Genomic DNA, 26,420 nt, shown 5'->3' on the forward strand with positions numbered 1-26,420 from the left:
CACTGGAGCAGAATAGAGGAGAAAAGAGAGCGGATGGGAGTGGTTAGACGAGAGGGGAGGGAAAACGAAGGGCCTCCCTCTCTGTTGCCACGGCAACTTGATGTCATGGTGACATCATGCAGTACTAAAAGCTTTTAACCGGATTCCTCTCCTGCCTTAGGCCCCATTTTGAGTCCTCTTTCAGCTAGGCTAGGGGGAAGGGCACAGGCAGGACGGTGGTGTGTGTGCCTTCTTGCATGTTTCCCTCCCTCACTGCTGCTATTAGCAATCTATCAGCACAGTAAAAGGCTTTCAAAATCAGCATCTAAAGATCCTATTCCTGCAAAAACAGCCAGCACAGGCCAAGAGACCCATTTCAAAAATGGGATCAGAGGATGGTTTCAGCTACCTAATTCCAGGCCACAGTGAGAAACACAGGCGGGCCCCGAACTGGACCGATGGCGAAATGAAAGCCCTCCTGTATGTGTGGGAGGAACACCACAACGAACTGAAAATGAGCAAGAGGAATGCTAAGGTTTACGAGAAGATGTCCCAGAGGTTTTTCCAGCTGACTGGAGAACAGCGTTTCAAAGAGGAGATCAAGATGAAAATCACCAACATGTCTTTTCAGTACAGGCAAGTGTAGAGCATCCAAAGTTATGACTCCAAACTCTAGCCGTTGCATGACTATAAACATCCTTTCTTATTTGCTTTTACAGGCGACTGAAAGCCACAGCTTGTCAAAGTGGGGAGATGCCGGATTGGCCATACTATAAAGCCATCGAAAAGATCCTCTCCAAGCCACTGGAGAACGGCAGGGTGAACTCTTTGGAGTATCAGGCCTCTGCAGCAGGCCCCTCCACGTCGTCCCAGTCCACAGATAACATGCTGCCCCAGTCAGAGGAGGGAGTGATCGGATTCCTGCCAGAATACACAGGATCCTCAGATGAGATGGAGATAAAACAAGAGCTGGACTCTTTGAGCTCTGACAGCGAGCACACACAAGACTCCAGGTAACAGGAAGTAAACAAGAGACGTGTTGTAAGGTTGTGTGTGCATGTGTTCTAATCACTGATAACAATTTGACAAAAATGACCTTGTGGGTCTCTACAAGTCTTATGCATCATAAAAAAACATAATGTAAACCATTTTTCCAGGTTGATTAGTTGATTTTTTTTTTAATCTCAGGCCATCACATGGAGTGATCACTCCAATGAATTAAGTGAAATAGGGTTTTTACATTTTGTTCCTGACAGATGTTTAAAATTGAATATTTCCCTTAACTAAATGAAATAATTTGCGATTTCAAACTTACCAACTTCAAATTATGTATTCCACTACAGTCAAAAGATGGCATGGGAGTCATTTTGCCAAGCTAGACTAATTAGCTTTTTACCATTTTAGCATTTGTTTTTGTTTTCCATTCACAGTATATCAGCAAAAATTGTTGGTACATTTAAATTGGATGAAATAACAAGAAAATAAAACACATTTAACCTTAGCTAAGGCTAACTGTATCTATCTTTAGCTTGCTAGCTACAACTGGATTGGACTGTCTTGCTATGGCTGTGGTGCTTGGTATTTACACTACTGTTCAGTAGTTTGGGGTCACTTAGAAATGTCCTTATTTGTGAAAGAAAAGCAGTTTTTCTCAATGAAGATGACATTAAATGAATTAGAAACATAGTGTAGACATTGTTAATGTGATAAATGACTATTCTAGCTTAAAATGGGTGATTTTTAATGGAATATCTCCATAGGGGTACAGAGGAACATTTCCAGCAACCATCACTCCTGTGTTCTAATGCTACATTGTGTTAGCTAATGCTGTTGAAAGGCTCATTGATGATTAGAAAACCCTTGTGTAATAATGTCAACACAAGAATAAAAGTGTGATTTTTCGTGGAGAACATGAAATTGAACATGAAAATGCTTTTATCACTTGTTGAATTGCAAATGTTCAGAAACTGCAGTGAAGCGTTGCTGAAGACCATGCTGCTAAAATGTGATCTATTGAGGCGAGATGTGATCTTTTCTGCCTGTTTCTAACGCTTCCTCTCTGTTCTCTAGCTCCCATCATATTTCAGCCCGGAAGAGACATGGCAACAAGCACATGTCCATGAAGAAAAAGAAACTCCGAGTTATGCAGGCCATGCTGCAGCAACAGAAGAGGTCGAGCCGGGCCATGGAGGAGACGTGCAGGGAGGTCCGTCGAGTCATGCAACAGCAGAACCTCCTCCAGGTCCAGTGTCTGCAGCTGCAGGAGCGCATGATGAACCTGCTGGAGAGGATGATTCAGTCTCCTTCCAACACATCTGGGTCAGCCACTCTGACCCACTCACAGGGTCAGAGTGGGGTAAAAGATCTGGGAACATCATGAAGCATAGAAGTTGTTGTTTTGTTCGGGAGATATCATGAGATTGCAGCACCTATAGCCTTGTTGAAAGAAAAAACAAATTTTATTTTGGATATGAGTTAAGCATCAAACATTTGTAATGTTCATTATGCTATAGGTATTGCTGTTATCAGTGCAGAGATGGCATGGACAGACATAAATATATGCTTTTGTCATTACTTAAAGTGTCTGATGATCATTATTATTAGAATGTTAATAACTGTATGTTGGCACAGCAAAGCAGGCTCCAATGTGAGTCTTCATTTTAAGGATAGCTGTATCAGATCTTTCTTGATCATTTGCCAAGTATCCTAATAAAATAACTTTGGGAACAACAACCGTGCAAAAACTTGTCGCATCATTACATCCATCCATTATCTATACACCGCTTAATCCTCATTAGGGTCGTGAGGCGGCTGGAGTCTGTCCCAGATGACACGGATAAACAATCACACTCGCATTCACACCTACGGCAAATTCTAGAGTTGCTTATTAACCTCAGCATGTTTTTGGACTGGTGGAGGAAGCCGGAGAACCCAGAGAAAACCCACACATGCACAGGGAGAACATGTAAATTCCATGCAGAAAGGGAAGGCAGGGTAGCAAACCAGGAATCTTCTCGATGCAAGGTGAAAGTCCTAACCAGCAAACCACTGTGCAGCCTCTTTTCATTCTATTCCAAAAAAAGGGTCAGGTTAATGACATGTTGACAAAGACTGATGCCAAAACAGGGCAATTTGCAGCACTATGATCTCGAAATTTAGCAATAATCCCTACTGTTGTTGAAGTATTTAGAAAAGAGCTACCAGCAAATGGCAGCACAAACAGCATCAGACATGTAGGGAAAGGGAATCCTTAGAGCTCTCAAATATGTCATTTATTTGAAAAAAATAGCAGTACAACCAGTTCTGGTAAATGATGTTGACCTTCTATCTAGCGAGGATGTGACAGAATGGTTACCAAGACAGATTTTAAAATGTTTTTTTGATGTAGCTCCATAGAAAACTGACAGGAAAAGACAGATGACCCTGACGGTGACTGCAATAGGTTTGTAAAAACAAGCCATTAAGATGAAATAATATACTCAAGGTGACACTTATTCAGCTGTAATGAATTAAAATCTGACAAACATTGAGTGGATTAGTTCATATCAAGAAAATTTCACAGTTTTAGAGTTGGTAGGTTTTCACTTATGAGGAGTTTGACTTTGTGTTTTGGTACATAACATTAAGATGGCAAATAAGACACTGACAAGTTGAGAAATTGTAAAGGATAAACTATTTTAAAAAGTAAGTATTAAAGGTGAAATAGACAAATAAAAAGCAAGTGTAGCAATGCAATGTATTATTAAAGCAACAGAAATATTTACAACGTGAAAAATTGTTTGTCTGAGAATGTGCAAAACTGCATTGTATGTATTGCAACTTGAGATATGCAAAGGAAAAAATAATCTTATACATTAAGGTAAGGCATTGAGGGTGGGTGGAGATGGGTTCTTTTGTCTTTAGAGCATTAAGCTCCAGTTCATTCTGACTGCAACAGGCCACCAGATGGTCAGTTTCCCTTCTGTAAGCAGAATCCCCCCACCAACACTATGAGTCCAAGGAGGGTGTTGTTGTCTGCAAAATTCAGGAAGTTGACTGTTTACAAAAGTTGCAACTCTGAGGGCAACTGGTGCTGATGGTCATGGAGTAAGAAACATGTATTTCCAGCTTTGCATACCGCCTTCTGTCAGACACAAAGCCAATGGTATCTATCAATCTGCAGAAGTAAGAGCCAACGGGATTGACGGCAAAGCTGAAATCCGCAAACAGAACCCTGGCATAGACTCCTGCAGAAGCTGAAGGACAAAATGAAGACGAATGTTGACAGCATCATCTACAGATCTGTTGACTTTGTAAGCAAACTGCCAGGGTCCAGGAGTGGATCTGTGATGGATTTGAGGTAGTACAGGCACAATTTACAAATGATTTAGTCTCCACAGAGGCCAGGGTGATGGATCTGTCGTCATTCAGTCCAGTGGTTTTTGGTTTTTTTGGGGGGACAGCGATGATGGTGGACAGCTTGAAGCAGACTGTTATATGGCATGTCTCTAGCGACATAGAGAAGCTGTCTGTGAATGATGGAGACAACAGCACAGTGCTTCAAGGTGCGTGGTTCAGCTACTTTTTGGGGTTCTGTCTTGAAAAGTCTGTTGACGTATTTCTTCAGGAGTAGGGGGGCTTTGAGGTGGGTAGTTATGAACACGACCCTAGGCCCTGCTGAGATGGGACAGGTAAAGCTGAAGGTGCAAGGACTGTCCCAATGTCTTTCAAAGGGACAATACAACTTGTGCTGATCACTGGCCAAAGACAGGTTGTTTAAGGAGCAGAGTGTTTTGGTAAGAAATTAGTGATCTGCCTGAGTCCTTTCCTGACAGAGGCAGAGTTGTTGACTTAGAAGTGGTGTTGAAGTGTCTCAGAGTGCAGTTCTCTTCTCATACCGCCTTGCTAAACCTGCACTTTGACTCCTTAAACTTGTCTCTGCCTCTATTCCTCACTTCCTTATCTCACTGTGACCACGCAGACTGGGAGTAACTGAGTCATGTTAAACAATTACATTGCGCATACTTGATCTTAGGTAGCATTGTGGTTTTATAATTGAATCAAATGCAGGCTTCGAAATAGAAAATGAGAAGCAGGCGTTATTTTTGAGCTTTTACTTTATGTAAAGATGAGAATTTTCCTTGCTTTTAGCAGCATATGATCCTGCAGAGGACTGAAATGCAAAATGTGAGGAAGGGTGGAGCTGAAATATCACAGTGTTTGTCTTTTAACCTGTTTTGAGATGATTTGGAGAAACGGCGAATTAGGTTAGTTCCATCACATACAACACCAGCTCACTGGAAAGCCCTGCTGCTTTTTGTACTCTTCATTATGCAATATGTAATTACATGTCACAGTAACACCAAATAATGAATGACAGCTGCAACAGTTTACCAAGGTCCAGCATTAGAGGATCAGTAATTCTATTGCCATGACCTTTTATTCCTCCCCTTTATGCAAATGTGTAAACTGCACTGCACATGTGTAGTAAAGCCATGTGTGCAACCGTTGCAGCCCTTTGACCAGAGTTAACGTTAACACACCAAACCCTGTTAAGTGCTGCATTAGTGTGGGGGAGGCAGAGGGAGACGCACATGCAAAGGGAATGAGGGATACTGCAGTGATAGCGAACTCCTATTGGTAAGACATACTTTAGATTTTTAAATTGCTTCTCGAGCTAACTATTGCAAGCACTGTGCATTTTACTTTTATTTTAGCTACATCGTGACATGTGCTATTACAGTTTTCACAGTGTAGGTTTATTCTCGCTATTTGTATTTCCATGTGGAGCTGTTCTTGCAATAGACGCAGGCTTTTTAATTTAATAATGAAAATGTGTTTAATTTAAAAAAAACACAAAGCCTCCAAACTGCCGTCGATGTCAGCCAATAGCGTCGCTCCGGTCGTTTGAATATTGAATGTGTCGGGCGTTGTGATTGGTCAAGACGAGACGTCACAAGTCCGGGGGTGTTACACTGTCATGGTTACAATGAAAGACGCTTTGTGAGTGCCGCGGAGGGTGAATGGAAGAGGAGGTACTCCCGTACAGGCTACCAAATCACGGCAAAGAAGTGCTGTTTTGAATAGTTAAAAGAAAAATAACCATGTAATATTAAAAGAATGCAAACGCGTGGACTTTTATCACCGTGAACGGGAAACTGCGCGCGCTTTTGTGGAACTTTCCGCGACTGGAACAGGTATCCTCGTCTTCATTGTTGCTGTAATAGTTTTGTGTGAACGCAACTTTGCTTTAATGTTTTGAAAGCAAATAAAGCAGCAGCTCGTCAGGACTTTCCTGTGTTGAAAATAGTTAAGTTGGGTGCTGGGAGGTTTTAGTGCAGCCGCTGACCGAAGACAGAGCGTGGTTGTGTTTAAAGTGTGGGTGAGGAGGGGGCCAGCTGGCACTCTGTTAGGGGTGGTCTCTGCTGGGTCTGGTCCATGTATCATCTCTGACAGATAACTACCAAAATACGATTAATGTCAGTCACATCACTTGGTTATTAAATTACTTTGTTTAGTTGGTAAAATAGCAGTAGAAGAATACAATAGAGCTAGAGAACATACAGTCACTTAAGTATTTTAAAGTATTTTGCAACTATTTTGCAACTACTTTCCAATAAATGTTCTTAAAGATACTATGTAGCTTCCTGAGACCCTAGCTTTGGTTGGGCTTGCATTTTAGATTTCTTCTCGTTATTATATTTGGAATAAGGAGTAACCAATAAATACAATAAAGGGATAATATCTAATACCTGATTATTGCATTTATTATACTTATATTGTTATCATTAGTAGGACATTAATGTTATTACTGTTATCATTAATATTAATTATTATTAACAACACATTCTTTAAACAAACAAACAAAAACAAAACAGATGTCCACATATGTGAATGCCAAGTCTTAGGAGGTTAAGGGTCATTCCAGAATTAGTTCACATTTTACGTCTCACCCATCAAATTTCACACAATCCAGGTACAAAATATTAAAACGTGCAGTTGGGTCAATGTATAATTGAAGGACTTTTTGTAGCACAGTTGACAGGTATCAGAGTTGACATTTTTGCTGTTTCCAGGCCTAAAATCAACATGGTTGCCTATAACTAAACACCACATGGTATTTTAAGAGCAAAATTCTTCTAAATTATTATATAAACAATTGAGTAAATTGAAATCAAAAGTTATTTATAAAGATGTCGTAGTATACCTTTTGACTACTTTATATTAAATAACTCAGAAAGCCCTGGAGTCTGGCCAGTCTTTTCTTCAGGAGGAAATGACATCATGTGGAGCAGGTCATGTGATCTGGAATTAACACACTTCCTTGAGAGGTGTTTGGGTAACTTGGTTGAAAGGGATTTCTCGGACACAGATACAATTTGTTACTTTCCATATAATATCTGACATGATTATCTCAACAAAAAGAACACAATCAAAACTATTTCTGAATATTTTTGTTATTGTTTAACTAATTAGAAATTGGTTGGTATTAAATTTGGACGGTTATTTAGTTGACATTTTAGTGATATTTAGTCATTTTTTAAAATTAATTTGTGATTGTTTCCATAATAAATAATTATGGAATGTGTACAGTCATGATCATAATGAACATTATATATATATATATATATTTTTAAACTTTCAATAAAAATGTATGCAAAATATATCCCATGGACTTCAAAGGTCCCTGAATTATATATTGACCCAGTTGTTTTAAATGTACTTGTCCTGAGACCCAATTAAAAAAAAAAAACTCTGAAGAAAGAATGTTTGAAACTATTCAACATGAATTACTGTGATTAGAGTAGGGTTAGCAAACAACCAATAAAACATGTATAAAAGTTGTACCACTGACGTGTCAGCTGAGCCAATCAAGCATTTGATAGTTTATTACCTCTTGTTGATGAACATGGAGCAGAAAACTGCAAAAGAGAAGGTTTATCTTCAACAATTTTGAAGTCCAAATGCCCTCCAAATCTGGAATGACCCATTAGAATAAACTGCTTCCTGTAATGTATATGCTGTTAGAGCAGATCAGCGGCCACAATCATTTTCAGGCATACTTTGAAAGTGTAGATTTCCCACTCTATTATTGATATTTTTTCCTGTGATGCAAACTTAAGATCTTTGTGCGTTTTGACCAGATTATCGGACAGAGACAGTAAGTGTTATTTGCGTTTAGAGCAGAACAACTAATCGATTTCAGATTGAAATCATAATTTGAAAGTGCAATTAGTAAGTCCCCAAAGGCTGTAATTTGGTCTAGAATAGAATAGGAAAGAATAGAATTTATTAGTCCCACAAAGGGAAATTTGCAAAGTGACAGAAGAAAAGAGTAAGGTGATGTGTATATATAGAACATAAGTAAGAAGCATGAACAAAGTGTGGCTTTTAAACTATCAGACTTATGTTGTAACGCAATCCTATTTAGTTAAACTCAGTGGAGCTGCAACTGACAAATACTTTCAGTGTTGAATAATCTATGGAATATTATCTTACTTATTTGACTGTCATGCTTTTGATGGTGTCTCCTGTGATATTGCTCCGGAACATTTTAAAACAGTTACACAGCGAATATTGAACTGAAGCTTGACTTTAAAAAATGATCGCAAATCAAATGTTTGTCAGCAAAATGACCACTAAATATTTTTCTGAAATCTTCAGTCTGAGTTGCATCCATAAATAATGCTTCCAGCCTTTTAGTAATTTGGTATATTGCAAGGAAACTATTTTACAAATTTCTTTTTCCCTTTTGTTAATTTTGTGCAACTTTAGGATGACAACAGCACAGAAGTGTTGGCAGCCTGCAAATGTTTCAGTTCACTCACACTGGATCTCACAGCACCCAGCAGCAAAGATGAGGATACAGGGACAGCCAGAGGACACGAGGAGGCGTCTGGATTTAAATGCAGCGGGTGAGGTCCGGTCTGTGGAGGTCATCCGTGGACGGACTGGATATGGCTTTACTATTTCAGGACAGAGGCCGTGTCTGTTGAGTGGCATCCTGAAAGGAAGTCCTGCTGATCGGGTGGGACTCAGACAAGAAGACTGCATCATGGCCATCAACGGAACTGACGTGTCCGCTGCTTCACACGAGGCTGTGGTGAAGCTGATTGGCAGCTGCAGTGGACCTTTGCGTTTGGTGGTGCATGCTGCAGGTCGAATGAAGGGAGACCCCATCCGTAATGATGCAAAATGCGGGTTTGGGCAGAGAAGTGGTATTTTCCAAAATGCAGGTGTTCTCAGAACTGTCTCGCATGATCCAAGCAAATCCTCCTTAAACTCTACTCATGCTGATTTTTCCAAACAGAGGCCCGTTTCAGAGCCTGATCTGTCACAGTGGTCCCAACAGTGGAGTGTTTTAGCTGAACAGCCAAAGAAAGAAGCTTCCACTTCTGGGGACAGAGACTCTGTTTTTACAGAGGCAGATGAGGCCAATCCAGACTGGGGGATTTTAAACATGACCTTGGTTGTGGGCTACCTGAGCTCCACAGAACTGATTTTAAACACTACTGAATCAGAGGATGACTGTTTAAAAGCCATTCGGGAGAGAATACGACATTTGGGTACAGAGCAGAGTACCCATACTCTAGTGATGATGAAGATCATGTTTGATTGCATACGACTTTGCGATGATGTAGGAGCTGTTTTGGCGGCATTTCCTGCTGAGAACCTTGTCTTAGGGGCTGTGTGTGCTGAAGACCCACGTTTTTTTTGCCTGGTCACAACAGCGCATATTATCAATGGCCGTGTACCAGACAATGGTCCACTGCGAGCCTCCTGCCATGTATTTTTCATTGACCCAGACCTGGGAAACCATGAGGACCACGTAGGGATTGCTGGACGTTTTGGCTTTGTTTGTTCTCCAGATCCAGACGCCTCGGGCTGCCTGGAATTCCCTCTGACTCCCTCAGATGTTCTTCACTTTGCAACAGTCCTGTACAGTGACTTGGGAGCGACTGTGGAGAGGCTTAGAGTCAAACTGGACACAGAACCTCAGCAGCAAGCCAAAGAGAGCGACAGCACTGTCAAACAAGGTAGTGCCAGCAGCAATGGTGACAGTGGTTTTGGAAATGCTTCTCCCATTGAGGAGAGAGCAGACAGGGATTTCCCTTCTGCAATCCAAAACCATCCTGGGGCCCGCCTTCCCAGCTGTCCCTGGGATTATCCTCTGCCTGTAGACCTCACTCCAATAAACCTCTCCAAGAATGGCCAAATAGTTAATCTGGGAAACAGTACAACCACACATTCTCTTTCAGAGTCACTACCTGGCCCAGATTCTCTAACCAAATTTTATGGAGGTCCCCCACCCAGGCTAGAGTTCCAGTTTAAGCCCCCACCATCTCCTCTGCCTTTAAGTAGAAAAAAGAACTTCTTTGGAGATCATCTCAGGGGTAGTCAAAGGTGGTTCTCCAAGCCAAAGTGGCCTAAAGTCCTAAGTAGTGATCCTGAACCTCAAGAAGCGTGCACCAATGGGTCTCTCACTGTTAACCTTAGCGCCAGCACAAATAACCTGCCCCCTCCGATGAGCCAGATACCTTCAGACAGGTACCAGTCAGCTGAGGTCCTGATGCTTCCTCCCAGGGAGGAGTGGACAAAAAGGTTTCTTGAACAGAGGCAGAAACAGCGGAAGGACTGGAGTACTAAACATGTAAGTAAGGCATCTTTTTCATTTTAAAGCTGGGACCTGAAGCATTTAATCCGAAACATTTGGAGACACTTTCCTTACTCTGCCACTGCTAACTTAACCTGTTTGTGTGTCAGAGTTTTTATGCTATTAATTTTCAAGAGTAGATAATTCCTCAGTAACTAATTACCAAAATTAAAGGAAAAATCTGAAAAATAAATGCAGGTCTTTAGCAAAGATATGTCTTTTTACACCCGAGTTAAGAAAACACAGGTGTAAATTTAATTCATTAATAACAGTGATTGGTTAATTAGTTTCATTTTATCTGTTTAGACATGTCCTGCCTTGGCTGTAGTTTGAATGTGTATGAAAATACTTTACATTTTGCCGTTCAACTTACCTTAAAACCTGTATTTTCAAGCCAATATGTGATTTTCATTTTTTAAATTACTATTGAGTTAGTTTCTTTCGCTGTTTGTATCCTTACACATTTCTCAGCATTGTGCAAATAAGAAATCTTTACACTCAGTGACATTAAATAGTTTGTATGCAGGTCATGCTGGGACAAGGGCAGAGTGTAGTTTTTAACACAGGTTCAGCTTCCAGACACTGAGGGCGTTAGTTCTTGTAAGTCTGTTTTAGGTGAAAGCTAAAACGCCTGTAATTCAACAGTCAACTGGCGTGGGAATTGAGATCAGAAAACACCTGCTACAAGTCAATGATTGTCACACTAGTAAACGTGGTTTGTGTTTTGTGTTGGTTTCCTCACCGCCCACAAGATGTCCCCATGTATCCATGCAGTCCTGGAAATGAGCTTCTCTCAGAAAAACCATGGTGCATGTACAGTTTCTCTGCAGTCGTTTTTGTCTTTTGGCCACAAAGAAAGCTCTAATTAGTCATGTTGTTAAATTAGCCATGCAAATGAATGTGTGTTTGTAGATGGCTTGGCAACAAAGGAAACATGTAGGTGTATGGGATGAAGTTTGGTTATAATAATGTATTGTTTTTGAACTCACATTACTGAATTCATTGGGGTTTGGTACCTTATTTAGTTGAGCAAAGTATTTGTATTTGATACGCAGAGCTGGAACGCATCCATTTCCCTTACCTTGCATGACATCAGAAATCTTGGACAGGAAGTCAGACAAATTACAGGGAAGAGCCCTTGTCGTGGTGGTGATTATCTGCAATTCTTAAACTCTTGTTTAAACATCAGACAAAGCCTCTCCAAATGTTAGAAAATGGTGGCTTGGTAAGACGCTATCTTAAGTCAAAACCACGGTGATCCTGTCTCATCTTTTGTGGCAGGTTTTGACAGACTGTAAAGCTTTAGCCAAGAATCAGTCAAATGTAGCAGATAATGTGAATTTAAGACCATTTCTTTCAAGTATTCACATTTCTCACTGTGATTATATTGTCACATTTTCATTTCCTCTTAAACTGCATGAGTGACTCATTCTTGATGAATGTATCGATGTGGGTACGAACAGATTTAATGAGTTTTCGGCTTTACTTTGTGAGAAATTCCAGTAGATGATAATGAAGTCGTCTCTACTGATCTTCGTGTCTGTGCTGATCTGTGTCCTTTTCCTGACAGGGTTCCAGGTTTTGGGGTATCGGTGCAGTCCGTTCTTCCAAACCTCGTTCTGCCAAACGTCTCAGCCTTGCACGATCCCTGGATGACCTTGAGGTGAGCTCAAAATTCTTTTACTTGTCAGCATTTTTCCCAGCACTGCAGTTTGTTTTGTACATTTTCCAAAATCATTTAAATCACATTTTTAAAGTTTTATTCATTTTTCCTTTTTCAAGTTAATTTAAAATGACAGTTTTGTGGAGTGCGGCACTTTTTCCTCTTGGACAATCTTCAGCAGTTTACATTTTGGTTTTATTTTTGGTCTTTTGTACTTCCCATCTAGCTAGGCCTGTATGGCGGAAAGTTGGTTTGCTTAAATATCATGAATGTTCAGTTTAACCTTCTGCTCTTATCCTGCTCCATGTACAGCTCTTATTTAACCATTGTTGCCCTGAACTCTGTGTTTGCTGCTACACTTGAGACAAGGGGTTGCACAAAAGTGGTCTTTGTGCGGGCCAGAGGCATGGTCCTGTTTGATTGGTCTTGCTAATGAGCACTGTTGCATGCCTGAGTATTGTGCTTATATTCTCTCATATCAATGTTGCAGAGGAACTGATTTGAACACACTGTTGCTACATCTTGTAATTGCTCTAAAGTACACCATAGGCACAAAATCTCACCAAAATGTGGAGTACTGCATTGTACATTTACGCACACACAGACACACTCGCAGACCACACATGGTACTCACAGGGGCACACCACAAATCTGCCTCTCAGTTGTCCCAGCATGCACTGAACAGTGCTCCACGTTTCGAACAGGTCTCCCTCAGATGCGCAGCTGCAGGAATAAAAATGGCTATAAAGGTTAAAACAGCTGCAGAGTTACTGCTTGTATAGTACAATGCGTGTTTATCCCAATCACCAGCCCCATTTGCTCTCCTCTACCCTCCTCGCTGCATGTTTAAATGGTCAGAAACTGGTTTGAGTTGCTTTGTTTCTGTTCATTTCTGGGTGCCATGTTTTGTTAGCTTACACAATTTTAAAAGTTAAAAATCATATCTTTTTGTTCTGTATCCTCGCTCTAAGTTCGTGTACAGCTCTTCTGTGATGTATTTTATGGTAACTGCTTTCTATGACTTCCCATTAATTTCCAATTATGTTGCATCAATCAAGAGTAAAAACACGACTGCTAGCAACTGATGCAGCTTTCTTCAGGTTTAGAAGTTTGTGTTTATCACATTCTCATGCAGTTTGGCCAGTGAAATGCTTCCTAAGCAGTGTCAAGAGAGATTTATTCTTGTTCTCTGTTAAATTTTGAGCTGCTGCCATACTTTGCACTACAAAATAGCACTGGAGGAGTTGGATTCTTTCACACTTTCAGCAAGAAATACCCGAACTTCACACTTCTGTTCTGTCACGTCCTGCTATAGGACGGACAAGTCGAGGCAAGTTTAGGCTACTCTAAAATGTGTCGACTGTAGAGTAAATGGCCCACACTTTAAACAAGCTGTGTTGGATTTAGCATTTCAGTGTTATGGAAAATAGAAAGGGATTTTTTTGTGTTAGATTAAACAAGATTTCGTTTAAAATACTGAAAATAGAGTTTGACTAATACTAGATTTTTGAGACAAATACTGATTTCAAAGAGCGAGAAATTCTGATACTGATATATTGGCTGTTTTTGTTTATATATGTTACAATTACTCAAGACTAAATAACATGACCTTGATGATGAGCTACCTGAGCTGCACAGTGTTGGTTTTAAACACTACTGAATCAGAGGATGACTGAAAGCCATTCAGGAAAGAATAAAACAGTTGGGTACATAGCAGAATACCCATATTCTAGTGATGGTGAAGATCATGTTTAATTGCGTACGACTTTATGATGTAGGAGCTGTTTTGTGTGCTGAAGACCCATGTTTCTTTGCCTGATCACCACAGCTGGCAAAGCAACTATGAGATAAACTAACATGCCAGTTTAGTTGCTAGAAAACTCTATGCAAGATATGTCATGACCAGATCATTTTTATGTTGGAATAAACTTGTCAGTGGACTGTCTATTTAGATTCCAGATTGCAATATTCTAATATAAGTTTCTAAATAAGTCTGAACATGCATTTTGCATTTTTCTATTATAATTTCTTGGTATTCATTTTGTTTATTGGTCACAGTTTACTGCTATGACAGACCTATCCAACCTAATTTCCAATATGTCTTTATATGGACTTACATACACACAAAGAATGGTGATTTTACTTAAGCATCCAATTTTGTGAAGTACTTTGTTCGAAGTTGTAGTATGCCTGTCAGTATTGGAATCTGTAAAGACCTTGTACATCAGACAGATGCCTAACTAAATTGCACTAAATTGTTCACCCTAAGGTCCTTAACACAAATTTGACCACAAGTACAGGTAGAATCTATGGTTTTAAAGTGTTTCTGATTTGTGTATTGTTGTGAGGAATGTTCTGATACCAAGTTTGGATATAGTGCATAATAAGCTGTCATTCAGTGCATGGATCTTGATTCAAAAGAACACCGTAACACTATTTTGGAATGTGGCATCAGCCCTTAGGGGAAACCTCTGTGGATGACTCCTATGGATCGCATTGCTGCATGTTGTGGATGAGCAATTTGAAAGTGTGTGGCCATGGTACCTTTTCTGTGGTTGATGGTGTGTGTAACAGAGTTTCTATGCAGAATGGAAAAATGTGTCATCGAAAAAAAGGGAAAAGGTATTACAAGTGACTGAATGCACACTTCAACACAGAGCTGTGCCTACACCAGCACAAACAAAGCAGCTCTGTTACGAATGACTGATAACCTAGTAGTGTACTTTGGGGCTGAAAAATTAAGCCAACATGGAAGTACTAAAAACTTCAGTTTATCAAATGGCTACATTGGATTTCACTGTTGGTTAACCCATCAACACTGAGACAGAATTTTCTCACTCACTGTCCTATCAGTGGCACAAGTGTTTTGAAAGACATAGGGATGCAATGTAAATCAAAATGAGAAAGGCCTACAGTCAAAGCACAGACTGCCTGGGGTCTCAGACTGTCCACTAATCCGTGTGTTGTAGCAGTAACTACGACACATTGGTGGTCTGACGTACTTCTGACAGCGCCCCAACCACTAAATGAGAAACTGGTCAAGGCATCATATTCCTGAGATATGACCTGTGAAAGGTGGATGACGAAGACACTGCCAATAAACACCCCTAAGGAGGGATATGGAGACAGCAACATCTCTGGTAGTGTGCACTCTGAGGCCCACTTGGATGTACACCCTTGGCCTCATATCCTCTGTGGATAACACTGCATATGCAGTGCATCAACAGCTGTGACAGCAGTGACTCTCTGACTGCACCCTTAATAACATATGAACAGTTAAGTGAACCACCTCGGTTGACACCAGCTCCAGGCTCGACTGTTTCAGAGTCTCAAAAGATGGGCCAGCCATCCCATCCAACACTGTCTGCAGGTCCCTCTAGGAAACCAATCACCCATGACTGGCCATCCCCTGTGGACCCCACACAGGAATCACTTTACAAGGAGTGACTTCTGGCTGTGAAGCAACCCCAGCCATTATGTCCAGCTGTGACAGCTGCTGCAAACATCCGCAAGGTCATTGCAGCACGGCCCTTCTTGGTTGGCTGTGTCTTGGGGCACGAGCTGAATATTGTTGACAGCCACTTCAGGCAGTCCCAACTTGTTTAGCCTCCACACCATAAGTCACTGCCCCAGGATTGGTTGCAAACAGAATACGACACCTGCTTGAAACAAGACTATGGACAGATCTATATCAAGACTAACCACTATGTTGTGTGTACCATCTGTGCCAGGTCCTGAAACCTCGTGGACTCAACAGTGCCACTATGATGATCAACAGATGCTGCAACTGAACTCTGTGCAGCAGTAGGTGATGGATGGGAAAGCATACAGCTCGGTCACTTGTCCTTCCAGAGAACTAGGGCGAACACTGAGTGTTCTTCTTGCTTGCACACGTCGGCTACTCGGGGCTAGATAAAGCACTACCAGATCCGTTGCACTGTTTCTGATGAGATGCCTCACTCCTTTGTAAGTGGGCCCCTTCTGGACATTCTGTCCTGTCTGCTGCTACATTAAGGACCTTGGGAACATTTTAGGCCCTCAGTGAGTCAAGGTGCTGATCTGCCTCTGTCAAAATCTCTGCATCAGCCCTATGCCAGTGGGGGAATTTCATGTCCCTCTTGCCTGTTTAGATATATCACTACCGAGGTGTTGTCCGTCCTCTCCATCATGCGCTTGTGGCTTTGAGGACCTGAAACTAGCACTACAGCCATTGTAAAGCAGTCCTATGTGCACCACTGGGTGAGCTGCTGACATTATCCCAAGCAGTGACATGATCCTCCCCACTGTCACTGTCACAGCTGTCTCCACCCAGCTGTGAGCCAGATGCATAACTGTGGAGATGCGTGACACACACCGGTGCACTCTGTGCCAATGAGTCATGAACACAGCACACGTGGAGAGTGACATTGAAGTGTTTCCTTGCTACAGGTTTGGTTTGAACAAAGACTCGGTGGAGAGTGGCTTGTTGAGCAGCTGCCCTCATTCGCTCTCCTTCAGGGTTGACAGGACTAGGACAGTTGACGGACTTGGTCACATGGTGCGGCTGCAATAGATTGCCAGAGCCTGTGCCATGCAAAGTAAAGCTCTCGCTGTAGTCTGGACTTTCATCACCTCTTCCGGAAGCAGTTTGCAGTGCTGTTGAGTCATTTTTTTTCAATGAGCTAGGTAGGAAGGGCATGCTCAACATCTTGTCCTCTATGGGGAGTGAAGGCTAGTCAGGGTCACAAAAGTGGTTTGGGTATGAGGTGGACCCTGACTGCATCCTCGACCATAGGAATGCCCCTGTCCCATTGCAAGCCATTGGCAGTATCATCCTCCCAGCTGCAGCCCTCCCATGACTTTGACTTAGGCTGTGGTGGAGTTGCGACTACCTCCTTTACTGCCACCATGCTGGTGTGGAGGGACTCTGCAAACTTCCATTTACATTTGAATGCCTCACGGGGAGCACAAACACTGACGAAGCACAGGCACAACAGGTCTTGTAAGCAACATCTACGACACCTGGGGTGACTTATATTGTAGAGCAGAAATTTGTGCTCACTCTTCTGAGTAAATAAGGGAAACAAGCAACAGATGCAGTGGTTTGTCTAGAGAACGGCGATGTATGGTTGCTACTGCCTAATTGGGTGTGAGTGAAAAACCTTTCTCTTGGGGTGCTGGGTTTGTCTACTTGGCAATATAATATCAGATACATTCAGAACTCCATCCATCCATCCATCCATCCATCCATCCATCCATCCATCCATCCATCCATCCATTATCGATGCACTGCTTAATCCTCACTAGGGTCATGGAGAGGCTGGAGCCTATCCCAGGTGACATAATATTGTTTTATGCTTGACGTATCTGTGAGGTCCGCGTGGCTCTGCATGGACGAATTAGGTAATTTTAGTAGCCACCCTCACATGGCCCTTCTCAGGCACAAAATTTCTGCGTCGCCCACCTCAAAATTTGTCTGACAATGCGAACGGAGACAGAAGGAAAACACACAGTCTATGGGAAAACATGGCAGAAGAACAAGAGCTCCTAGCAGCAGAAGTTCAGAATTACAGGCATTTATACGATTCATCTCACAGAGATCACCATGACAACCAGATTATGAACAATTCATGGCGTGAAATTTAAACTAACTGCTGAAACGCAGCTATTTGGTAAAATGCCATGTTGTAAGTGGAGTAAGCAATAGCAAACTTCTTCTACTCTAGTTCAGTACCATGTTGACGTGTGTTTACGATCCACGGCACCCTACAGTTTGGAAACAGACACCGCTCAAAGTATAAAAGCCACACGCGTTTTCTCATGCTGATTCCAAGTGTCTCATTCCCATGTGTCACCTTTGTGTGGAAATCAAAACCCAGGTTTTTGGGGACACCCTGGACAGGTTGCCAGTCTTTATTCAGAACTTGAACCTAAAACCATTTGTTTACATAACAAACATGTAGCTATTTTTGAACTTGTAGGTCAAATATGATCTTATAAATCTATATAGAAATTCTGGATATTTGAGTCTTGAAAATTTGAAACTACTACAGGCAATAACAAATAATTATTTGTTGTTATTAGTTTCTTCACACTCACATAACATGTAACTTTTGCAACTAATGCACAAAGTCAAATAGCATATATACTGTCTGTTGGTTATTGGCGTGTGCCTTTTTGTTTCAGTAGAAGGAAAAAATACCGCCTAATTCTGTTTGCGCTGATTTGTTTACTTGCATCTTGTGGTGAAGACTGTTTTGATGCATGCTGAGCTTTTGTTGCCAGATCTCTTTAATGTTTGGGCATGAAGAATTTGCCGCTTTGTTCCTCCTTATTTTATTTCCGTGTGGAGCTTGCCAGTGATCTACTGCAAATGTCCCCACATCCGACTGCACCGCTCTACCGCTACTAGACTACAGTCTATTTCTTGCTCATCACAGTAGCTCCAAACAGATGCTTTGTGCTTACAACACTCAGCAGATGTGTGTTTACAGTGTGTTCAACTTTGCAGTGATCACACCATTAGTGAGCTGCTGTGCCTATGTTCACACTGACTCTGCCTTCTGAGGTGTTGCTGCATATAAAAACATCTGTTAATTTGAGCCATTAGTTAAGGCACGTAGTTTTAGGCATACCCAAGGGTCCCTGCTGGGCAATTTGGGGCACCTCTTACTGCATGAGTGTGAAGTTTCTCGTCTCCTTTTAGGTATGGAGACATTAGCAGCTATTGTTTGCAATACCCTGTGGGCGTAGCAGATATCAAGAGAAGTCATCAAGACACAGAGACGGGGAGAGAGGTAAATAGAGAGGAAAAGAGGAGGAATTCAGAGCAGAGAGAAAGAAAGAGAGAGAGAGAGAGAGAGGGAGAGGGAGGGAGTCGGAGAGAGAAACCAGCAGCAGAGGAAGAGGAGGGAGCTTTTGAACTCTCAGTAGCTGTCAGGATTTTTCAGTGCTTCTGCATGCGCTCTCCTCCCCCGTTCAGCTCTGCCTCTCTGCACTGCAAACAGAGACTCGCACACACACTGCAGGGATTCAGTGGATGGACTCTTTTACACACACCAGGCGTGCGGAGCAGCGCTGAAGACAAGCCAAACACGCGTACCCACCACCATACATGGAGCAAACTTTAACTCTCAACTCTGTGAGTAATGAAATTTAGAGTTATTATTTTATGTGTCTACACTTCTCTGTTTGGTGATGGCATTTTCATCTTTCTTACTAGTGATATCTTCCCTGCCACCATTACTTTCCTTCTTTGGGCTCTTTGTAGCTCCTGTTGTAGCCTTTGAGCAGCATACAGTGGTTAGCTTGTGTGGTCTGTCAGAGGAATGTTTTGACCGGTGCCAGCTGAACTCCCATGTGCTGTACGACACACACTGCTGTATAAAGCAAAGGGATGCACACTGACTTTAAATTAGATGCTGTACTGAAAGAGTTTTGTGAGGTGAGCTCGGATTATTCTTGTAAACTGCATGGGCTTTTGAATGAACTGCGCTCTTTTACGCTTGACCAGGGGAATGACCTTTTATGCAGTCAACAGGCGGCATTGCGAGAGTTTAGATTCAGTCTGATTGACACAAGACCTGGTTATTTTCACCAGATAGAGTTAAAATCTCTGTGAATATTTAGTTGCAATGTATTCTGAGGTGATCACGTAACAGCCACAGTGTAGTTTGAACTTGAAATGGTTTCTTGTGGTTTTACCTTGCCCTTATTTGCTTTGTGCAGGCATGTCTACAGCCTGATTCATCAGCTCTCTGATTCATTTTTCACCAACAGTCTTTGCAAAAATGTCTTTTCTAAAATTATTTTCGCTTCATTCCATTTCATTTAATGCTTTTGAAGCTTCACGACTGCTGCATAAGCTTTGTTATTCATCCGATAGTCAGAAAGGAACTAATACTTATTAATACTAATACTGGTTGGTTACTAATACTATATTGCCAGAGATAGGTGCCATTCATGATATGAATTCTTCCCTGTGTTTTGGATGCGGGTGTTTTGACTTGAGACGATGAACAAGAATGGTGTGTGTGTTCCCATGGATTAGCTGTAGAGGCATGAGAACACGACGCACTTTTATCTCTCTGACATCACATGGCCAGCTCTGGAGAGTGGGTGGACAGTTCTGCCCAAGAAGTGTGTCCTTAGGCTAGCATTATAAGATGCGAAGACTAACCAGCCTGACATTTTCGAAATGTCTCCACTATGATTCCTCTTCTTCGTTCCTCTTCCTGCATGATGTTTTATTGCAATTACATGGGCTGCTCTCTCCAAACCCACCAACTGGAAAAACAGCGCACACACAGTTGAGTCGAAGTCATTTAACTGTCCAGCTGCTCAGCGTATGAATATGCAACAGCCAATAACCAGATGACCAGATGTGGCTGTGGTTGCTGAGTTTGCTGTTTGACCAAACTGCAACCACGGAAAATACCCACTGCCTCACAATCTCTGGATGGAGATGCTTGGGCAGTTCTGCCCTTGGCTGTTGCTACATCAACACTATTACATCATCTATTGACATTCAGGATTATGGTATATTTTTTCAGTTAATAACAAAACTCGTGATCATCCCCCTTTGACTGTCTATATCTGAACCTGGACATCAACTTGTGGAAATTCATTCGCCACTCTCTGTTTACCTTCCTCACTACTACTATTATTATATTTCTTTGCTTCATTGAAAGAGAATCTACTGCCAAGGGTGTGGAGGTTACTCAACAAGGATTGGCTTCAGGGCTGCTTAAGTCTTTTATCACCTCTCTGGTAACAGTTTAGACATGTCTGGCATGGAGTGAATTGCTCGTCTTGTTCAACTTTTTACCTCACAGCTGTAGCCCAGATAATGCTGGAGCACGTTTGCTTTATGTCTGAGACATTGGGCAAGACAGCCTGTCTTGTTTAAACTGGAGGGGGTTGTAGGCAGGCTTGGGAAGTGAATGTAGCTGGCATGTTTTTGGATTTGTGTTGCTGCAAGATGCTGCATAATCAGATCAAGGTCTTCTCTACACATATAGAAGTCATAAACATGGATTGTTTGGGCAGCCAACTTACTCTGCCTGTGCTATTGTGAAGGACTAGTTGTTGCTCTGCTTTGGCAGCCTAAACTCTAACTGTCCCTTGTGAGTTTTTTGTATAACACTTTTATCCTACGTTTGAGCGTTTGCGCTTACGTTTACATAGCTTCTTTAGTGTGGCACCTGGGACCTACTTTACAGTATGTAAAATGCCACTTTACTGTTCAATTTGTGACATGCACCATTTGTCAGGGTTTCTAAAGGCAGCAGAATAAAGGCTTCCCCTGAAATGCTGTTCTGTATTGCTAGATGAGTGCTATATCATAAAATATTTGCTTGAAGGTCGAGTGTGCATAATTTTACTGAAAATGCAAACGGTCCTCTACTGTTGGGTTTCTCTGTTGTATGGAAACATGGCGCTGCAACATGGGGGACTGTGGTGAAGAGGAAGCCTTTCTGTTGTTGATAGAAAAGGGCTCATTCTAAAGTAACAAAAACACAGTGATTTATAGTTATTGGGTTATACGCTAAGTGAAAACATGATTATGAATGTTATATTACATTTCTACCAGTAGATCCCACCTTTAAGAACATAGTGAACAGCAGTTAGTCTTTTAGTGTGTTTTAGAAAGAACATGTATTGAAAAAAGTCATAACTCTGTTAGACTCAGATGTAAGTAATTCTGTTTTTTGTGAGCCCTTCCAAGACTTTGTGACCAAACATGCATAGAGACTGATTGTGCTGTAGCCCTTTGCCTAGAGGAATGAACTTAGCCCAAACTTGCCCCCACATTTTTCCCATCTCGCTTAAATGGCTCAGGTTCCATGCATGGTCAAAAGGTTTAGACAGTGGGGTGTAAGGTCAGTAGGAGTGTAAGGTTCTTTTACATTTCTAATGCAGATACTGTTTCATATTGTGGTCTTACCATCACACAACAAGTGTAGCCATGCACCCAGACTTTTAAAGCACTGTGCATTAAGCTTTTGTGTAAGCTAGTTTGGTGGACAACCATTGGGTAATCACAGAGTTAATTGTAGGTGTCATGTTTCAGGCTGGAAAGTCCATTTCTGTCTTTTTTTATGGAAAAGAAAGGGACAGTAGGAGGGTGTGGTCGCATCTTATGTGGTTTATCCACCTCAAGCCCTCCAGGCTCATGTGAGTAGAGCCCTTCTCTATGATAATAAATTGCAGTGGGTGGGGTCATGCTCACTAGTTCTAGTTTCCCCTCTATGATGTTCTCCTATTTTTGTGGAGTTTAGCTGTTCCTTTAAAATAAAATGCTTTCCCTCATTTTTAAATTGTTTTTATTTGTATATAACATTTCCTCCAACCGGACTACTCGTGGCTGGCCATGCTTTGTTTTTGTTACTTGATCACAATAAATGGAGTTAAGATTGTGTATTTATGTATGCTTTCAGGCTAAATAATTAATTCATAAATAGTGAGTCTTAGGGATGAGCAACCTGACTGTCCTTCTTCTTGGCAACCTTAAAGCTGGGGTAGGCAGTAATATTTGGTGTAACTGGACAAAAACTTTCCAGTGGTTTGAGAGAAAACTAAACTTCTGCGCCTCCTCTTCATCCAGGCTTTGGAAAATTTTGTTGAGAATGGGAGACTTGGATAATCACACATCTTTTCATAGAGAGGGTGTTCCTGTTGTCTGTAATGCTGTGTTGGTCTCCTTTATGCTGCTAAAAGCTCTTCTGACCCAGTGGGGCATGGAGAGAGGACCTCTTGGGATGTCCTATGGCACCAGGATGGTGGCAGTGATTTCTCTGGGTCCTGTAGGTTGCAGGGTGGGACCTACCTAGATCAGGTTTATGCTGGCACATCCCACAGATGCTCAGAAAGATTTGGGTCTGGTGAGTGTAGAAACCGGATGAACACTTTAGCTCTGTTGTGTTTCCTGGGCCACTCCTGAATAGTTTTTGTGGTGTGTCATGGCGGTGCATCAAAGACTGCTGTTGTCATAGGGAGCGTATGCACCGTTCAAAAGTTTGGGGTCACTTAAAAATGTCCTCATTTTTGAAAGAAAAGCGGTTATTTTCAATGAAGATAGCATAGACATTGTTAATGCGGTAAACGACTATTCTAGCTAGATATGACTGATTTTGAATAGAATATCTCCATAGGGGTACAGAGGAGCATTTCCAGCAACCATCACTCCTGTGTTCTAATGCTACATTGTGTTAGCTAATGGTGTTGAAAGGCTAATTGATGATTAGAAAACCCTTGTGCAATTATGTTAGCACATGGGTGACCCCAAACTTTTGAACGGTATTGTATATTGCTGTAATCATGAAGAAAAATATTTACAACAGTCAACAGCAGACAACACCAAATGAAAACAAAGGACTCGTGTTAGGTTCAAGCTGATCCCAATCAGTCAAAAATTGCTTTGATCAGTCCTGACCCCAATTGACACACCAACATCCCTAATCGATGCTAATTGGAGCATTATGCATCTTGGAGGTGTAACCTTTTCGTAAACAAGATACTGCTAGGGCTAAAGCTGCAGAGATACGAGTCTCTCCTTGCAGTCAGGAATTTCAGAATAACATCAGAGCTAAAACAGGTTGCAAGGCGAGGTGTAGGATTAACATTGGTTAAGATCAAGCCCTGCATTTTTGAGAGTAGGTATATGTTAAGGTTTTAACAGTACTACTACTCTTACTAATACTGCTTATCATTTTGGTATTTTAACAATGCTCTCATCTGTACTTTTGGACTAAAACTAAACCAAAGATTAAGAACGGAATTAATATTGCTTTATTTTCCCATACATATGGTAAAGAAATGAACACTCTAGAGTAGCACTCTGCAAGGAAATTGTTTTAAACCAATCACTATTATACAGTGATACCATGAGGTGGTAATTGAAACGTAAAAAAAAAATCGTAATAATTTGCAGCAAAGGAAAGCAATATTTTGAGCAAATCACTTTACAAACACTATTGTTGTGGTGATCAGATGATCAGAACACTGTAGACAGAGTGTCAGAAGGTTTTACTCACTAAATGGAATGTGTTTCCTTCAACTGTCCAGCATTATATCAGAATTAAAGCCTCCACCTTGAACAGATATGAAGTCAATGTCAGTACTTTGTGTTTATGAATCCTTTTTCATTCACATTTTATATTCAGAAATAAATGCAGGAGGTTTTTTCGGACAATACTTTTACTGTGCAGTATTAATAGTTGAATGGAAAAAAACAGTTTACGTACTTCTTCTTCCACTAACATCAACATTCGGTTAGAGAAAGAAAAAAAGAAATTAAGATTGACTTTGTCTGTGTCACTAAATCCCCCCTACACTGTGTGCTGTGTGACCAGTAGCCTATGGTGTAGCTAACTCCGTGTTCGGGTTGCTAACTAACATTACATACCTGGTTAGAAATGAACTACGAACCCAGCACTCAAACCTTGTATTCCTTTGTCTGAATGTGATAAAGCTTTCCTGATTTTTTTTTTTCCATCACCTATTGTCAGGTGTAATATTGCTTTTGAACGTTTGCCTTTCTCCTTCATCATCACCTGTGTGTGCTGTTTGAAGCTGCTCAACACCTTTTACACAAGGTGTTCAGTCAGAACTCCGTTTTGGATTTGTAAAAAAATGCACCATTGACACATATCTTATTGAACTGCAACACAACTTTCTTCTATGTAATATATTTGAAAGTCGTATTTAAAAGATTTGTGCAGTATTTACTAAATAAAGAGGCTTGGTATCTATACCTAGCCGTGGGAGTTGGGACATACTAGTTATGGTTAAAGGACCATGTTAATAATTCTGCAACAAGTGAAGGCAGCAAAGAGAAAGCATAAACATGTCCATTTAGAGGAACACTCCCTGTTAGCTTGTTAAAAGTAACCAGTGACGAACATCCATTGTCACCACTGCACAGACCGTATTAATGGCAGTTAAATCCAGACAGGAGCCAAGCTGTACCCATCTGCTGTGGGTGACCGGTTAGAGTTGGGGAGCAGGCTGTAGATTACTGCTAATCAGAGGGATTAAGAGATGAAACGCAGTGTGCCGATGGCTTCTGTCGGCATGCAAATCACTCATACAACTCTTTGAACAACTGATTTGTTCGCCGAAGGGATTAGGCTAAAAAGCCACTTCAACACATGTCTCTTTTACATGGCTCTTGGCCAAGGACCAGACATGTTTCCACTTAGGATCATTACAGTGTCTGATACAGGATCCTTATCTGTTTAAGAGAAAACTCTTTCATTTGATGAGCTCTTTAAATAGACTTCCTGGAGATCAAATTCATTGTAAAACAAGAGCAATCCGAGATTTCTGACCTCCGCCAAGGGAAGATGATACGAAGTTGGAAAATCTAAATCCGGATCCAGAATCCAGATCCTTAACCGGATCAACACAGAATTTGAATGGAGTCTTCCCTGGGCCAAGATCCACCTCTGGTGAAAATTTCATGAAGATCCGACAAGTAGTTTCCGAGAAAATCTGTCTACAGACACGCACACAGACAGACAAATAAATAAACGGACCCAATCGCATAACCTCCTTGGCGGAGGTAAATATTCCCGCTTAAGGCCCCTAAATCAATTCTCATCTTTATATATTAAGTATCTACAGTAAGATTTGTTGTTAATTATTTAGTTTCTGCTTTTGATGTAAATATTTACTGTTAATTCACTGTTAGTTAAATCAAAATGTTGCATGTTTAGAATAATTTTGCCAGTGTTGGTGAAGGTTTAACATCATGTGCTTCCTAACTTCACCTTTTTTAAGTCAAAGCAAAAATCTGCTTTGAAAAACTAACCTAGAACAACTTATAAGACAAGTGGAGTTAAAACACTCACATCAATTCTGAGGCTGTCATGGAAAAGGATGGGATTTCTCAATAGAGCATGACGATGAGTCACGTATTAGAATCTGCTATATTTGCTGCATGGGAATCATTATTAAATATGTTCTCTGAAGGGACTCAATATAGATTTTCACAGCCCTTGATCTATGCACATAATGTCGATAGCAAATCTAAGTGGACAGTAATTGTGTTCTTGTTGTTTACCATCCTCACTCCAGTAGCATCACATAAGCATGCTGACCCGATCAGATTCTTGCTAACAAGATAGAGTTGATGCTATAAACAAAATTTATCACAGTAAAAAC

The 26,420-nt window shown here is 41.2% G+C and overlaps 2 protein-coding genes across 4 annotated transcripts in view; both read left to right on the forward strand.

Annotated features, from left to right (window-relative positions):
* Nucleotides 1-104: 104 nt before the first annotated feature.
* On the forward strand, nucleotides 105-2,712 carry msantd1 (Myb/SANT-like DNA-binding domain containing 1). Its single transcript, XM_022214129.2, has 3 exons — nucleotides 105-615; nucleotides 699-992; nucleotides 2,050-2,712. The coding sequence occupies exons 1-3, from the start codon at nucleotides 362-364 to the stop codon at nucleotides 2,357-2,359; spliced, it is 858 nt and encodes a 285-aa protein (XP_022069821.1). The 5' UTR covers nucleotides 105-361; the 3' UTR covers nucleotides 2,360-2,712.
* A 2,771-nt stretch (nucleotides 2,713-5,483) lies between these two features.
* The window catches only part of rgs12a (regulator of G protein signaling 12a), a 50,054-nt gene continuing 29,117 nt past the window's right edge, over nucleotides 5,484-26,420 (forward strand). Inside the window, exons 1-3 of one of the 3 annotated variants that reach the window (XM_051943686.1) lie at nucleotides 5,484-5,598; nucleotides 8,734-10,609; nucleotides 12,183-12,275. In XM_051943686.1, coding sequence (XP_051799646.1) covers nucleotides 5,564-5,598; nucleotides 8,734-10,609; nucleotides 12,183-12,275 — 2,004 coding nt within the window. In that variant the 5' untranslated portion in view covers nucleotides 5,484-5,563. Of the gene's footprint in view, nucleotides 5,599-5,974; nucleotides 6,156-8,733; nucleotides 10,610-12,182; nucleotides 12,276-19,117; nucleotides 19,396-26,420 lie in introns of those variants that run through there. The other 2 variants (XM_022214126.2, XM_022214127.2) reach the window with 2 other exon arrangements.

The sequence above is a fragment of the Acanthochromis polyacanthus genome, chromosome 23 (assembly GCF_021347895.1).
Source record: "Acanthochromis polyacanthus isolate Apoly-LR-REF ecotype Palm Island chromosome 23, KAUST_Apoly_ChrSc, whole genome shotgun sequence".
Taxonomy (NCBI): domain Eukaryota; kingdom Metazoa; phylum Chordata; class Actinopteri; family Pomacentridae; genus Acanthochromis; species Acanthochromis polyacanthus.